Source organism: Zophobas morio, unplaced genomic scaffold (assembly GCF_036711695.1).
Source record: "Zophobas morio isolate AGI-343-1 ecotype UQ-CSIRO unplaced genomic scaffold, CSIRO_AGI_Zmor_V1 ptg000026l, whole genome shotgun sequence".
NCBI lineage: Eukaryota > Metazoa > Arthropoda > Insecta > Coleoptera > Tenebrionidae > Zophobas > Zophobas morio.
The window spans coordinates 1,012,136-1,029,703 of record NW_026972131.1 but is presented as its reverse complement, the minus strand read 5'-3'; the positions used below and the strand labels follow the sequence as shown (position 1 = coordinate 1,029,703).

The 17,568-nt window shown below is 24.8% G+C and overlaps 1 protein-coding gene across 5 annotated transcripts in view; it reads right to left on the bottom strand.

Annotated features, from left to right (window-relative positions):
• Nucleotides 1-1,870: 1,870 nt before the first annotated feature.
• The window catches only part of LOC135136232 (protein disabled), a 41,018-nt gene continuing 25,320 nt past the window's right edge, over nt 1,871-17,568 (bottom strand). For all 5 annotated transcript variants that reach the window (XM_064065422.1, XM_064065424.1, XM_064065425.1 and 2 more), the window contains 3 exons: nt 3,555-3,760; nt 3,205-3,468; nt 1,871-3,154 (listed from right to left, as the gene is read on the bottom strand). In XM_064065422.1, coding sequence (XP_063921492.1) covers nt 2,193-3,154; nt 3,205-3,468; nt 3,555-3,760 — 1,432 coding nt within the window. In that variant the 3' untranslated portion in view covers nt 1,871-2,192. The remainder of the gene's footprint in view (nt 3,155-3,204; nt 3,469-3,554; nt 3,761-17,568) is intronic.

Sequence of the window (17,568 nt, the reverse complement as noted above, 5' to 3'; positions counted from 1 at the left end):
TTTTTTAATTTGCAGATATTTTAATTTTGCGATTTTCCAAGTTGCTTTTTAATTTTTAGATTTTCCATCTTTTTACAATTTTTCGTATTTTCAATTTTTAATTTATCACTTTTTCAGGTTTCAATGTTGTAATTGTTTCATTTTTAAATTTGTCGGTTTTTAATTTTTCACTTTTTTCGAATAATTATTTATTAGGGTTTTTTTTAAGTGTACAATTCTTGGCTTTTCAATTACTCGATTTTTCAGTTTCTCGGTTTTTAAATTTTTCGGTTTTTCAATGTTTCGTCATTTCGATGTTACGATTTTTCAATTTTTCCATGTTTCTTTTTTACAATTTCTCAATTTTTTAGTTTTTCAGTTTTCATTTTAAAATTTTTGGATTTTGAAATTATTTTTTTTTTTTAATTTATAATTATTCAATTTATAGAAGTTTTTGTTTTTCGTTTTTTCAATTTTTCACTTTCTCGATTTTTAATTAATCAGGGTTTTCAGGTTTCTGTATTACAATTTTTCGATTTTTCAATTTTTTAATTTTTCGATTTTTTAATTTTTTAATTTTTCGATATTTCAAGTTTCATTTTTCAGTTTTAAAGTCTCATTTTTTCGGTTTTTTCAAGTTTTCTTTATTTTTTCAATTCTTGGATTTCTCAATTTTTTCATTTTTCAATTCAATTCAAAATTTCGGTTTGAATGAATTTGTCCTTTTGTTGAACAATTAAAAAATGACAAATCGAGAAAATGAAGAAATAAAAATCGAGAATTTGAAAAATTTTATATCGAAAAATTGCAGAATTGCTTCGTTTTGTCGATTTTTTAATTGCCCGATTTTTAATTAATCAGAGTTTTGAGGTTACAATATTACAAATTTTCGATTTTTCAAATATCCAATTCAATTTCTTAATTTTTCCATTTTTCGATTTTCCAGTTTCTCGATATTTAAAGTTTCATTTTAAAATTTTTTGTATTTTTGTTTATTTAATTTACCTATAGAAATTTTTGTTTTTCGTTTTTTCAATTTTTCAATTTCTCGATTTTTAATGAATCAGGGTTTTCAGGTTTCTATATTACAATTTCTCGATTTTTCAATTATCCATTTGTTTAATTTCTCATTTTTTCGTTTTTCAATTTTTGGTTCTCAGTTTTTTTTTTTATTTTTTCAATTCTTAAACTTCACAATTTTTATAATTTTCAGACGTTTCAATGTTACAATTTTCTGATTTTTAATTTTTCATAATTTCGGTTTGAATAAATTTGTCCTTTTGTTCAACAAAAAATGAAAAACCGAGAATTTGAAAAATTTTATATCAAAAAATTGCAAATTTGTTTCGGTTTGTCGATTTTTCAATTTCTCGATTTTTAATTGTTTCATTATTTAATGTTTCGGTGTCATAGTTATTCTATTTTGCAAATTTCATTTTGATTAAAATTGAAAATCAAGAACTTGAAAACTTTAAAATTGAAAAATTGCAAAGGGTTTTTTATTTTTTCGTTTTTCCAATTTTTACATGTTTTTAAAATTTTTCCATTTTTCGGTGTCTCGATTTTTAGTTTTTCGATTTTCATTTTGAAATTTTTGGATTTTTCATTTTAAAATAAAATAATAGAACACGAAATCGATTTCCAGATTTTTGGAAAAAAAATCAAAATTAGAAAACTACATTTTGACATTTAATTTGGAATCTGCAAAGCCGAATGCTTTGATGCTTATCATGGCATAATAAATTTTTAATCAAAATATATTTGCTTATCCCCTCCAAAAAAATGATGACGTCGACTGAAAATTTTGCCGAATAAATCCTACCTAAAATGTCCAATGTCCAAAAATACTTTTTTGAAACGCAAGATTCAATCCATGATCAATAAATACACGTAACAATAAATTAAATATATTTAACAGAGGTAGAAAGTACAATGAAAATAAAAATTATAAATATACAAATATCAGATCCACTAATAATGCATTTTCAAATACGAATAATAAGTTTCTCATTATATTTAAAATACGAATGGCTAGAATCACATGAGTTCCTTAGTAAAATTACAAATAAATACATACAACTTAGCATCCTTTTTCCTAGTATTACTTTACTTAACAATAATATAACATTAATAATTAGACAATAAAAGAAGCATTTTGAATGAGGCCGTCAGCACAGATTTATAAAAAAGACGCCTTCGAATCAAATGCTACATTATTTTTCTTCAGCGGGAAATTCCTCAAAATCTTCGGTCCATTTAAGATCGCTGGGTTTCGGAGAATTCTCTGCGTATTGTGTATTTTCATGACTAGACATATTTTCGCTAAAAAAGTCATCATCAAATGGATCGCTTTCACGAGCAAAAATATTTACAGATTCGGATTTCTTAATATTAATGTCTGACTGTATATTATTCGAAAGCCTATGTTTATTAGGTTTCTTTCTTCTACAGTTCGTTGCATTTTCAAAATTATTTGTGCTAAGAGATCCTTCTTTTGCTTTAGAATCAACTTCTTTGATGCTTGATATGCTATTGTCTTTAGGTAGTGGTTCTGATTTTCCGCTGGGGGAAAAATCATCTTCGAATAAAGATTTTGATTTATTTTGTAATCTGGGTGAAAGCTTAAGTTCTTTTAATGACCTTGGTCGATAATTGTCTTTGTTGAATTCAGTGTCTAGTTTAGTTTTTTCAAATAAACTGTGTTGTTTTAACGCTTTTACCGACTTATTAACCACAGTTGGCGATTCTGCCTCTGATGTTTCAAATTCATTTTCAAAATTGAATCTCGTTTCAGAACGTAAATTTGGGGTGCTTTCTTCAGTTGATACGAAATCGTTTTCAAATAAGGATTTAGACCGGGAAGAGGATTTCCTCGGGAACGTGCCCACAATATTCATGTCTGCTTTGGGACTCTCTTTTGTTTTTTTTCTGCTTGTTAATGTGGCGCATTTTTTGCTATTATAGTCTAATTTCGACGCGTCGACTTGTTTCTTAGGGGCTACGTCAGCAAAATCGTTTTCGAATGTCTTACAATACTGTTTGTTTCTGTGTGGGCCTCTAGGTGCTGGACCTGCGTCAGTTTTATGGCGGTAGGAAGTCTCCGAATACTGCGAATCGCGACTCCTTGATCTTCTAGCAGGTTTATATCTTCGGTCCCTTTCGCCATCGCTGCCTCCTGAATATTACGATTTGTAAAATAATAAATGTTGAAATTTCTCTCCTTACCTGTTGCTAAATAATGTCTTGACCTGATTTCACCAGTTTTTCTGTCCATCTCGGAAGCGCTGCTGGGTCTCTTCCAGTTTCTTTTAGCCGTTAAGTAATGCGAAGTGGAAATTTCTTCTGCTTCGTTTGAGTATTCGTCTTCCCAGGGAGATTCTTGCGACTCCCTACTGTAGTAACGTTCATCGTGTTTACGATCACGCCACATGCCGGAGGGTCCATCTGGGTGAGGCCAGCGGCCAGTATTATATCGATTACTGGGTTTGTCTAAAAGTAGCACATAAAATTTATAGCTAAATTATTTCTATTTAAACTGATTTTAATAAAACGTATAATGTTAAATTAGTCTTTACCATGTTCACCTACATCCCTGTCTGGACAACACCATCGTTCCCTTTCTCCCTCTCGTCTTCGTCGATGTCTTCTATCATCAGCCCATTCTTCATCCCATTTATCAACATTATGCTCTCTGCTAAGTACTGTATCATAACGTTCGCGATCCATTTCCCATTTCTGGCGATCTGAACGATGAAATCGTGGAACTCGTTCTTCCTCATATCTGAAAATATACAAATATTGGTAGATTTTTTTTTGTAATAATTTGATAAAATTCCATTTGACAACAATGTAAAAGCGAAGGTACAAATCACCAAAAATCGAATACACATTTAAAAATGTGTGACGTATCAAAAATTGTCAAAGTTTTCAAAAGAGATATTTTTATTCTTCTCCAGATGAAAAAATTGCTTCAATCGTTTCTCGATTTTATATCACAATTTTTGGTTTCTTTATTTCCTTTATTATTTTATTGTTTCTTTCGATTTACAATTATTTATTTATTCAATTTTTCAAATTTTCGGGTTTTGATTTTTAAAATTCCATGATTTTCCACGTTTAAAATTTTTCAATTTGCAGTTTTTGGATTTCCAGTTTTCCAATTTTTCAATTTCTTTAATTTTCAATATTTTGATTTTACAGTACATATTTCTTTTTTTTATTTATCACTTTTTCGAGTTTAAAATTTTTCAATTTTTAATCTTTTGATTTTTCAAATTTTTGTTTCTTCAAATTTTCATGTTTGATTTTCACTTTTGACATTTTGCAAGTTTTCATTATATACTTTTTCGTTTTTTTATTTTTGATTTTTTAATTTTGCAATTTTTCGATATTACAGTTTCTCATTTTTCGATTTTTCACATTCTCAGTTTTTAATTTTTGTCATTTTCAATTTTTCGTTTCCTAAATTTTTCAAGTTCTCGATTTTATGTCACGAATTTTCATTTTTTCAATTCCTTTATTTCCTGTTGTTTCTTTTGGTTGTTCAATTTTTCGAATTTTCAGTTTCTCAATTTTTCGTTTCCACAATTTTTCATGTTCCTGATTTTTATTTTTCAATGTGGCGATTTTTTAATTTTTATTTTCTCGATTTATATCACAATTGTCCGTTTTTTCATTTCCTTTATGTTCTGTTTTTTTTTCGATTTTACAATTTTTCATTTGCTCAATTTTTCAAATTTTCAGGTTTTGAATTTCAGTTCGTCCATTTTTCAATTTTAAAATTTTTCACTTTGCAGTTTTTGGTTTTCCAGTCTTCCGATTTTCCAATTTCGTTAATTTTCAATATTTCTATTTCATAATACATATTTCTTTTTTTTTTTGATTTTTCACTTTTTCGATTCTTAGATTTTCGAAGTTTTCATTTTGTAATTTTTCGTTTTTTAATTTTAATTTTTCAATTTTACAATTTTTCGACTTCCAAAATTTTCAATATTTTCCGAAAAATTGAAGGGTTTGCATCAGTTTTTCAATTTGGCAATTTGTCAATATTACAGTTTTTCATTTTTCGATTTTTCAGTTTCTCAATTTTTAATTTTTCCTTTTTCCAATTTTTTGTTTCCGATTTTAATTTTTCATTTTCCTGATTTTTTTATTTTCACTTTTTCGTTTATTCAATTTTTCAATTTTTCGTTTCCTCAATTTTTCAAGTTCTCGATTTTTATTTTTCATTTTCTCGATTTTATGTCACAAATTTTCATATTTTCAATTCCTTTATTTCTTGTTTCTTTCGATTTTTCAATTTTTCAATTTTTCAAATTTTCAGTTTCTCAATTTTTCGTTTCCACAATTTTTCATGTTCCCGATTTTTATTTTTCAATGTGGCGAATTTTTAATTTTTATTTTCTCGATTTATATCACAATTGTCCGTTTTTTCATTTCCTTTATTTTCTGTTTTTTTTTTCGATTTTACAATTTTTCATTTGTTCAATTTTTCAAATTTTCAGGTTTTGAATTTCAGTTCGTCCATTTTTCAATTTTAAAATTTTTCACTTTGCAGTTTTTGGTTTTCCAGTCTTCCGATTTTCCAATTTCGTTAATTTTCAATATTTCTATTTCATAATACATATTTCTTTTTTTTTTGATTTTTCACTTTTTCGATTCTTAGATTTTCGAAGTTTTCATTTTGTAATTTTTCGTTTTTTAATTTTAATTTTTCAATTTTACGATTTTTCGACTTCCAAAATTTTCAATTTTTTCCGAAAAATTGAAGGATTTGCATCAGTTTTTCAATTTGGCAATTTGTCAATATTACAGTTTTTCATTTTTCGATTTTTCAGTTTCTCAATTTTTAATTTTTCCTTTTTCCAATTTTTTGTTTCCGATTTTAATTTTTCATTTTCCTGATTTTTTAATTTTCACTTTTTCGTTTATTCAATTTTTCAATTTTTCGTTTCCTCAATTTTTCAAGTTCTCGATTTTTATTTTTCATTTTCTCGATTTTATGTCACAAATTTTCATATTTTCAATTCCTTTATTTCTTGTTTCTTTCGATTTTTCAATTTTTCAAATTTTCAGTTTCTCAATTTTTCGTTTCCACAATTTTTCATGTTCCCGATTTTTATTTTTCAATGTGGCGAATTTTTAATTTTTATTTTCTCGATTTATATCACAATTGTCCGTTTTTTCATTTCCTTTATTTTCTGGTTTTTTTTTTCGATTTTACAATTTTTCATTTGTTCAATTTTTCAAATTTTCATGTTTTGAATTTCAGTTCGTCCATTTTTCAATTTTAAAATTTTTCACTTTGCAGTTTTTGGTTTTCCAGTCTTCCGATTTTCCAATTTCGTTAATTTTCAATATTTCTATTTCATAATACATATTTCTTTTTTTTTTGATTTTTCACTTTTTCGATTCTTAGATTTTCGAAGTTTTCATTTTGTAATTTTTCGTTTCTTAATTTTAATTTTTCAATTTTACAATTTTTCGACTTCCAAAATTTTCAATTTTTTCCGAAAAATTGAAGGGTTTGCATCAGTTTTTCAATATGGCAATTTGTCAATATTACAGTTTTTCATTTTTCGATTTTTCAGTTTCTCAATTTTTAATTTTTCCTTTTTCCAATTTTTTGTTTCCGATTTTAATTTTTCATTTTCCTGATTTTTTAATTTTCACTTTTTCGTTTATTCAATTTTTCAATTTTTCGTTTCCTCAATTTTTCAAGTTCTCGATTTTTATTTTTCATTTTCTCGATTTTATGTCACAAATTTTCATATTTTCAATTCCTTTATTTCTTGTTTCTTTCGATTTTTCAATTTTTCGAATTTTCAGTTTCTCAATTTTTCGTTTCCACAATTTTTCATGTTCCCGATTTTTATTTTTCAATGTGGCGAATTTTTAATTTTTATTTTCTCAAATAGTATCACAATTGTCCGTTTTTCATTTCCTTTATTTTCTGTTTTTTTTTCGATTTTACAATTTCTCATTTGATCAATTTTTCAAATTTTCAGGTTTTGAATTTTCAGTTCGTCCATTTTTCAATTTTAAAATTTTTCACTTTGCAGTTTTTGGTTTTTCAGTCTTCCGATTTTCCGATTTCGTTAATTTTCAATATTTCTATTTCATAATACATATTTCCTTTTTTTTTGATTTTTCAATTTTTCGATTCTTAAGATTTTTCAAGTTTTCATTTTTTAATGTTTCGTTTTTTAATTTTGATTTTTCAATTTTACAATTTCTCGACTTCCAAAATTTTCAATTTTTCGTTCCTTCAATTTTTCGGTTTGGATCAGTTTTTCGATTTTGCAATTTTTCAATATTACAGTTTTTCATTTTTCGATTTTTCAGTTTCTCAGTTTTTAATTTTTCCTTTTTCCAATATTTTGTTTCCGATTTTATATCACAATTTTTCGTTTTTCATTTCCTTTATTTTTTGTTGTTTCTTTCGATTTTACAATTTTTCAAATTTTCAGTTTTTTTTCAATTTTTCAAGTTTGATTTCACTTTTTACGTTTTTCAAGTTTTTATTACACACTTTTTCGTTTTTTTATTTTTGATTTTTCAATTTTACAAATTGTGGACTTCGAAATTTTCCAATTTTTCAATATTACAATTTCTCATTTTTCCATTTTTCACATTATCGATTTTTAATTTTTCCCTCAATTTTTCAACTCCCCGATTTTTATTTTGCATTTTCCTGATTTTTTATTTTTCATTTTCTCGATTTTATATCACAGTTTTTTGTTTTTCCATTTCCTTAATTTTTGCTGTTTCTTTCGATTTTCCAATTATTCGTTTATTCAATTTTTCAAATTTTCAGGCCAATCGATTCCAGTTCGTCGATTTTCCAATTTTAAAATTTTTCAGTTTGCAGTTTTTGGGTTTCCACCCCTTTTTTACTTTATGGATTTTCAATTTTTCGTTAAACTTTAGATTTTACAAATTTTCGACAGTTTTATACATCGATTTCTCAATTTTTTTTTCAACTTTTCGGTGTTTTCATTTTTCTTTTTTAAAACTTTTCAATTTTTTTCTATTTCTCGATGTTTCGGTTTTTCAGTTTTCCGATTTTTCAATTTTTTTAAATTCTGGAGTTTCGATTTGTCGATTTTTAAGTTTTAGATTTTCGAATTTTCCTTTTTTGATTCTTTGATGTTTGGATTTCTCCATTTTTCAATTTTGCGATATTTCAATTGTTCAATGTTTTTTAAATTTTAGATTTTTCGATTTCTGGATTTTTTGATTTTCCAGTTCTTCAGTATTTCTATTTTCCACTTTTTCAAATTTTGACGTTGCTAAATTTTCAGTTTTCCGATTTTTCAATTAATATCTTTTTTTTCCGTTTCTCGAATTCGCAATTTCGATTTTTCAGTTCTTCAATTCTTCGATTTTTGGATTTTTCGGTTGACTAATTTTTTAATTCCTCAATTTTGGATATTTGTTTCAGTTTTGGGATTTTTAAATATACCTATTTTTCAACTTTTCGATTCTTTATTTTTTGGATTTTCAGTTTTTCGTTTTTTAAACTTTAGATTTTTCAATTTTCGACTGCTTTATATATATTTCGATTTCTGAATTTTTCGAGTTTTCAGTTCTTGTATATTTTAATTTTTCTGTTTTCCGAATTTTTTATTTTTCGATTTTTCAATTTTTTGAGAACTCGATTATCGAGATTCAGATGTTTCGATGTTTTGATTGTCTCTGTTTTTGAATTTTTCGATGTTTCTATTTTTGAATTATCCGATTTTTGAATTTTCCAATTTTTTTAAATTTTCAAGTTTTGACGTTTCTGAATTTTCAGTCTTCCGATTTCTCAATTAATCTATTTTTTGATGTTCCCATTTTCGACTTGCCAAGGTTTCGATTTTTCAGTTTTTCAGTTCTTCAATTTTTCGATTTTTCAGGCTCCAGATTTTTCAATTTTTCGATTCTTTAGGTTTGCAATTTTTCGGCTTTTCGATTTCCCAATTTTTCAATTTTTTAATTTCCCAATTTTTGGATATTTCGTCCAATTTTGTGAGTTTTCTCAGTTTTTCGATTCTTCAATTTCTCAATTTTGGGATTTTTTAGTACTTCGACTTTTGGATTTTTCACGTTCTGGATTTTTCTCGACTTTTTACTTTTTGGATTTTCAATTTTTCGTTTTTTGAATTTTCGGTTTTCACAATCTTTCAACTTTTCGATATATTAAGTTTTCAATTTTTAACATTTTTTGGGTTTAAAAGAGAAAGTCTTGCAGGCGTTGTGTTTTGTTTTTAAAATATTTTTAAAAAATCTCGAGGATCCGTGGAGTTCTTCATTTGGAAAAAATTTTACTGAATCTTAGGGGCTCCTAACGTCTTTTTCTTAAATATGTGATGTTTCGTTTTTGAAGGAGAAAACGAAATATTGTCAAAACCGACAAAATTGAAAAATCAAGAATTTAAAAAATTTTAAAAATCCAAAAATACAAAAATTAAAATATCGAATAGATGAAAATGTTGAAAAATGTAAGATTTAAAAACTCGCAAAATTTGGAAAAATGGAGTAAGTCAAAAATACAAAAAAAAACAGAAAGTTGAAAAATCTAAAAATTTAAAAATCGAAATCTTGAAAAGTCCCAAAATTGAAAAATCCTAAAACTTAAACAGAGAAATCGAAAAATTGAAAAATCGCGAAATAGAAACTTCAAATGAAAAATAGAAAAATTGGGAAATGGAAGTGGCTAAAAATCAAAAGTTCAAAATAAAAAAAATTAAACTTGAAAAAACTGAAAAAACCAAAAAGTGATAAATCCAAACATCGAAAAACTGGAAAATTAATTCCGTAGAATTGAAAAACTGGACAATCTAAAAACGAGAAAACCGTTAAATCGGAAATTAAAAAATCGAAATATCGAAAAATTGAAAATTTAATTCCGCAAAATTGAAAAATCGAAAAATCTAAAAACGAGAAGGCAAAAATCCAAAGTTTGAGAAATCGAAACAACAAAAAAATTAACAAATCTAAATTTTAACAATTGGAAAAATTGAAAATTTAAAAAATCGAGCAATCAAAACAACAAATGGAAAAATCAAAAATCTGAAAAATCGAAAATGTAAGATTTAAAAAGCCGCAATATTTTGATAAAAAATCAAAAACACGAAAAGTCGAAAAATTCTGAAACTCAAACAGAGAAATCGAAAAACCGGGAAACTAAAAAATCGATTAATCGATAAATTGAAAAAAGATCCGAGAATTTAGAAACACCAAAAATTGAAAAATCGAAAAATTTAAATGCATAAATCCCAAAATCGAAACGTCGAAAAATTGGAAACTTGAATAACCGAAAATACGAATAATCGAAAAACTGAGAAATCGAGAAATCGAAAAATTGAAAAAACGCGAAATCGAAACAACAAAAGATCGAAAAATAGGAAAATTCAAAATTGAAAAATTTAAACTTGAAAAACCTGAAAATGGAAAGGCAAAAAATCGAAAGACTGAAAAGTCGAAACAATAAAAAAGTGAAAACATTAAAATTTAAAAATTTGAAAAATTGGAAATTCTCAAAATCGAGAAATCAAAACATCAACGAATCGAAAAAAAAAATTGAAAGATGTTGATTTAAAAAATCGCAAAATTTTGAAAAATTGAATAAGTAAAAAATCAAAAAAACAACGTCAAAAATTTTAAAAATTTAAAAATCGAAATACATATTGAAAAATTGAGAAATCGAAAAGACGAAAAATCGAAAAATTTAGAAACGTTGAAAAACTGGAAAATCGAAAAATCGAAAAGATGAATTATCGAAAAACCGAAAATTCAAAATTGAAAAATTTTAACTTCAAAAAACCGATAAACCAAAAAGTGAAAAATCGAAAAAAAAATCGAAAGACAGAAATCGAAACAACAAAAAAGTGAAAAGTCTGAAATTTAAAAATTCGAAAAATTAAAAATTTACAAAAGCAATCAAATCAAGGAATCCAAAAAAAAATTGAAAAATCGAAAAATGTTACAATTTAAAAAATTGCAAAATTTTGAAAAATCGAAAACAAAGTCGAAAAATCTAAAAATTTAAAAATCGTTTTACATATTAAAAAATCCCAAAACTTAAACATTGAAAATTTGAAATTTCGCAAAATTGAAAATTTACAAAATCGACAAATCAAATCAACGAATCGAAAAAAAAAAAATTGAAAAATCAGAAAATGTTACGGTTAAAAAAATCGCAAAATTTTGAAAAATCGAATAAGTAAAAAATCAAAAAAACAGAAAGTCGAAAAACTTTTAAAATCGAAATACATAATGTATTAAAAAATCCCAAAAGTTAAACATTGAAAATAGAAAAACTGAGAAATCGAAAAATCCAAAAATTTAGCAACGCCAAAATTGATAAAAATTGAAAAATCGAAAAATTTAAATAGGGCATACATCCGATAAGTGAAACGTCGAAAAATTGAAAAAACGCGAAATCGAAACATCAAAAGATCGAAAAATAGGAAAATTCAAAATTGAAAAATTTAAACTTGAAAAACCCGATAAATCGAAAAATTGAAAAATCGAAACAACAAAAAAGTGAAAAATCTCAAATTTAAAAATTCGAAAAATTGAAAATTTACAAAAGCGACAAAATCAAATCAAGGAATCGAAAAAAAAATTGAAAAATCGATAAATCTTACGATTTAAAAAATTACAAAATTTTGAAAAATCGAATAAGAAAAAAACAAAAAAAAACGGAAAGTTGAAAAAACTAAAAATTTACAAAATCGAAATACATTAAAAAATCCCAAAACTTAAACATTGAAAAATTGAAAAACTGAAAAATGGAAAAATTTAAATAAATCCCAAAAGTGAAATGTTGAAAAATAGTTCAAATCGAAAAGATGAATTATTATCGAATAACTGAAAAATCGCGAAATCGAAACATCAAATGAAAAATCGAAAAATTCAAAATTGAAAAATTTTAACTTAAAAAAACCGATAAACAAAAAAGTGAAAAATGTGAACAACGAAAAACTGAAAAATTAATTCCGAAGAATTGAAAAATCGGACAATCTAAAAACGAGAAGGCGAAAAATCGAAAAATTGAGAAATCGAAAAAACAAAAAAGTGAAAAATCTAAAATTTAAAAATTGGAAAAATTGAAAATTTAAAAAACCCAAAAATGTAAGATTTAAAGCCGCAATATTTTCATAAAAAATCAAAAACACGAAAGGTCCAAAAATTCTAAAACCTAAACAGAGAAATCGAAAAACCGGAAAATTAAAAAATCGATTAATTGAGAAATTGAAAAAAATCCGAAAATTTAGAAACACCAAAAATTGAAAAATCGAAAAATTTAAAGACAAATCCCAAAACCGAAAGGTCGAAAAATTGGAAACTTGAATAACCGAAAAAACGAATAATCGATAAACTGAGAAATCGAAAAATTGAAAAAACGCGAAGTCGAACCATCAAAAGATCGGAAAATAGGAAAATTCAAAATTGAAAAATTTAAACTTGAACAACCTAAAAATGGAAAGGCAAAAAATCGAAAGACTAGAAATCGAAACAATAAAAAAGTGAAAACATTAAAATTTAAAAATTTGGAAAAGTTGAAAATTCTCAAAATCGAGAAATCAAAACATCAACAAACCGAAAAAAAAATTGAAAAAACGAAAAATGTTGATTTAAAAAATTGCAAAATTTTGAAAAATCGAATAAGTAAAAAATCAAAAAAAGAAAGTCGAAAAATCTAAAAATTTAAAAATCGAAATACATATTGAAAAATTGAGAAATCCAGAAATCGAAAAGACGAAAAATCCAAAAATTTAGAAGCGCCAAAAATTGAAAAATTGAAAAATCGAAAAATTAAAACATAAATCCCCAAACTGAAACGTTGAAAAAGCGGAAAATCCAAAAACGAGAAGGCGAAAAATCGAAAGAAAACCGTAAAATTGAAAATTGAAAAATCGAAATATCGAAAAATTGAAAATTTAATTCCGAAAAATTGAAAAATCGAAACAACAAAAAAGTGACAAATCTAAATTTTAACAATTGGAAAAATTGAAAATTTAAAAAATCGAGCAATCAAAGCATCAACAAATGGAAAAATCAAAAATCTGAAAAATCGAAAATGTGAGATTTAAAAAGCCGCAATATTTTGATAAAAAATCAAAAACACGAAAAGTCGAAAAATTCTGAAACTCAAACAGAGAAATCGAAAAACTGAGAAATCGAAAAACCGGAAAACTAAAAAATCGATTAATCGAGAAATTGAAAAAACGCGAAATCGAAACAACAAAAGATCGAAAAATAGGAAAATTCAAAATTGAAAAACAACCTAAAAATGGAAAGGCAAAGAATCGAAACAATAAAAAAGTGAAAACATTAAAATTTAAAAATTTGAAAAGTTGAAAATTCTCAAAATCGAGAAATCAAAACAAAAAAAAAATTGAAAAAACGAAAAATGTTGATTTAAAAAATGGCAAAATTTTTAAAAATCGAATAAGTAAAAATCAAAAAAACAAAGTCGAAAAATCTAAAAATTTAAAAATCGAAATACATATTGAAAAACTGAGAAATCCAGAAATCGAAAAAACGAAAAATCCAAAAATTTAGAAGCGCCAAAAATTGAAAAATTGAAAAATCGAAAAATTAAAACATAAATCCCAAAACTGAAACGTTGAAAAAGCGGAAAATCTAAAAACGAGAAGGCGAAAAATCGAAAGAAAACCGTTAAATTGAAAATTGAAAAATCGAAATATCGAAAAATTGAAAATTTAATTCCGGAAAATTGAAAAATCGAAACAACAAAAAAGTGACAAATCTAAATTTTAACAATTGGAAAAATTGAAAATTTAAAAAATCGAGCAATCAAAGCATCAACAAATGGAAAAATAAAAAATCTGAAAAATCGAAAATGTGAGATTTAAAAAGCCGCAATATTTTGATAAAAAATCAAAAACACGAAAAGTCGAAAAATTCTGAAACTCAAACAGAGAAATCGAAAAACTGAGAAATCGAAAAACCGGAAAACTAAAAAATCGATTAATCGAGAAATTGAAAAAACGCGAAATCGAAACAACAAAAGATCGAAAAATAGGAAAATTCAAAATTGAAAAATTTAAAGTTGATAAACCTAAAAATGGAAAGGCAAAAAATCGAAAGAATGAAAAATCGAAACAATAAAAAAGTGAAAACATTAAAATTTAAAAATTTGAAAAATTGAAAATTCTCAAAATCGAGAAATCAAAACATCAACGAATCGAAAAAAAAAATTGAAAAACGTTGATTTAAAAAATCGCAAAATTTTGAAAAATCAAATAAGTATTAAATCAAAAAACCAACGTCGAAAAATCTAAAAATTTAAAAATCGAAATACATATTGAAAAATTGAGAAATCGAAAAGATGAATTATCGAAAAACTGAAAATTTAAAATTGAAAAATTTTAACTTCCAAAAACCGATAAACCAAAAAGTGAAACATCGAAAAAAAATCGAAAGACAGAAATGGAAACAACAAAAAAGTGAAGTCTGAAATTAAAAATTCGAGAAATTGAAAATTTACAAAAGCAATCAAATCAAGGAATCGAAAAAAAAATTGAAAAATCGAAAAATGTTACAATTTAAAAAATTGCAAAATTGTGAAAAATGGAATAAGTAAAAAATCAAAAAAACAAAGTCGTAAAATCTAAAAATTTAAAAATCGAAATACATATTAAAAAATCCCAAAACTTAAACATTGAAAATTTACAAAATCGACAAATCAAATCAACGAATCGAAAAAAAAATTGAAAAATCGAAAAATATTACGATTTAAAAAATCGTAAAATTTTAAAAAATCGAATAAGTAAAAAATCAAAAAAAAAAGAAAGTCGAAAAACTTTTAAAATCGAAATACATATGTATTAAAATAAAAAATCTCAAAACTTAAACATTGAAAATTTGAAAATCGAAAGACAGGAATTGAAAAATCGAAAAATTTAGCAACGTCAAAAATTGATAAAAATTGAAAAATTGAAAAATTTAAATAGGGCATACATCCCATAAGTGAAACGTCAAAAAACTGAAAAAACGCGAAATCGAAACATCAAAAGATCGAAAAATGGGAAAATTCAAAATTGAAAAATTTAACTTGAAAAACCCGATAATCGAAAAATTGAAAAATCGAAAAAAAAATCGAATCAACAAAAAAGTGAAAAGTCCCAAATTTGAAAATTCGAATTACAAAAGCGACAAATCAAATCAAGGAAGCGAAAAAAATTGAAAAATCGAAAAATGTCACGATTTAAAAAATTGCAAAATTTTGAAAAATCGAATAAGTAAAAAATCAAAAAAACAGAAAGTCGAAAAATCTAAAAATTTACAAAATCGAAATACATTAAAAAATTCCAAAACTTAAAACAGTGAAAATTTGAAAATCGAAAAATAGAGAAATCGACAAATCGAAAAATTTAGCAACGCCAAAAATTGATAAAAATTGAAAAATCGAAAAATTTAAATAGGGCATACATCCCATACCTGAAACGTCAAAAAATTGAAAAAACGCGAAATCGAAACATCAAAATATCGAAAAATGGAAAAATTCAAAATTGAAAAATTTAAACTTGAAAAACCCGATAATCGAAAAATTGAAAATTCGAAAACTGAACTGAAAAATTTATTCCGAAGAATTGAAAAACCGGACAATCTAAAAACGAGAAATCGAAACAACAAAAACGTGAAAAATCTAAAATTTAAAAATTGGAAAAATTGAAAATTTAAAAAACCGAAAAATGTAAGATTTAAAAAGCCGTAATATTTTGATAAAAAATCAAAAACACGAAAGGTCGAACAATTCTAAAACCTAAACAAAGAAATCGAAAATCGGAAAATTAAAAAATCGATTAATCGAGAAATTGAAAAAAAATCCGATAATTTAGAAACACCAAAAACTGAAAAATCGAAAAATTTAAAGACATAAATCCCAGAGCCGAAAGGTCGAAAAATTGGAAACTTGAATAACCGAAAAACCCATCAAAAGATCGAAAAATAGGAAAATTCAAAATTGAAAGATTTAAACTTGAAAAACCTAAAAAATGGAAAGGCAAAAAATCGAAAGACTAGAAATCAAAACAACAAAAAAGTGAAAACATTAAAATTTAAAAATTTGAAAAGTTGAAAATTCTCAAAATCGAGAAATCAGAACATCAACAAATCGAAAAAAAAATTGAAAAATCGAAAAATGTTGATTTAAAAAATGGCAAAATTTTGAAAAATCGAATAAGTAAAAAATCAAAAAAAGAAAGTCGAAAAATCTAAAAATTTAAAAATCGAAATACATATTGAAAAATTGAGAAATCCAGAAATCGAAAAGACGAAAAATCCAAAAATTTAGAAGCGCCAAAAATTGAAAAATTGAAAAATCGAAAAATTAAAACATAAATCCCAAAACTGAAACGTTGAAAAAGCGGAAAATCCAAAAACGAGAAGGCGAAAAATCGAAAGAAAACCGTAAAATTGAAAAATCGAAACAACAAAAAAGTGACAAATCTAAATTTTAACAATTGGAAAAATTGAAAATTTAAAAAATCGAGCAATCAAAGCATCAACAAATGGAAAAATCAAAAATCTGAAAAATCGAAAATGTAAGATTTAAAAAGCCGCAATATTTTGATAAAAAATCAAAAACACGAAAAGTCGAAAAATTCTGAAACTCAAACAGAGAAATCGAAAAATTGAGAAATCGAAAAACCGGAAAACTAAAAAATCGATTAATCGAGAAATTGAAAAAACGCGAAATCGAAACAACAAAAGATCGAAAAATAGGAAAATTCAAAATTGAAAAATTTAAAGTTGAAAAACCTAAAATGGAAAGGCAAAAAATCGAAAGACTGAAAAATCGAAACAATAAAAAAGTGAAAACATTAAAATTTAAAAATTTGAAAAATTGAAAATTCTCAAAATCGAGAAATCAAAACATCAACGAATCGAAAAAAAAAAAATTGAAAAATGTTGATTTAAAAAATCGCAAAACTATGAAAAATCGAATAAGTATTAAATCAAAAAAACAACGTCGAAAAATCTAAAAATTTAAAAATCGAAATACATATTGAAAAATTGAGAAATCGAAAAGATGAATTATCGAAAAACTGAAAATTCAAAATTGAAAAATTTTAACTTCAAAAAAACCGATAAACCAAAAAGTGAAACATCGAAAAAAAATCGAAAGACAGAAATGGAAACAAAAAATTGAAGTCCGAAATTAAAAATTTGAGAAATTGAAAATTTACAAAAGCAATCAAATCAAGGAATCGAAAAAAAAATTGAAAAATCTAAAAATGTTACAATTTAGAAAATTGGAAAATTTTGAAAAATGGAATGAGTAAAAAATCAAAAAAACAAAGTCGTAAAATCTAAAAATTTAAAAATCGAAATACATATTAAAAAATTCCAAAACTTAAACCTTGAAAATTTACAAAATCGACAAATCAAATCAACGAATCGAAAAAAAATTGAAAAATCGAAAAATATTACGATTTAAAAAATCGTAAAATTTTGAAAAATCGAATAAGTAGAAAATCAAAAAAAAAGAAAGTCGAAAAACTTTTAAAATCGAAATACATATGTATTAAAAAATCTCAAAACTTAAATATTGAAAATTTGAAAATC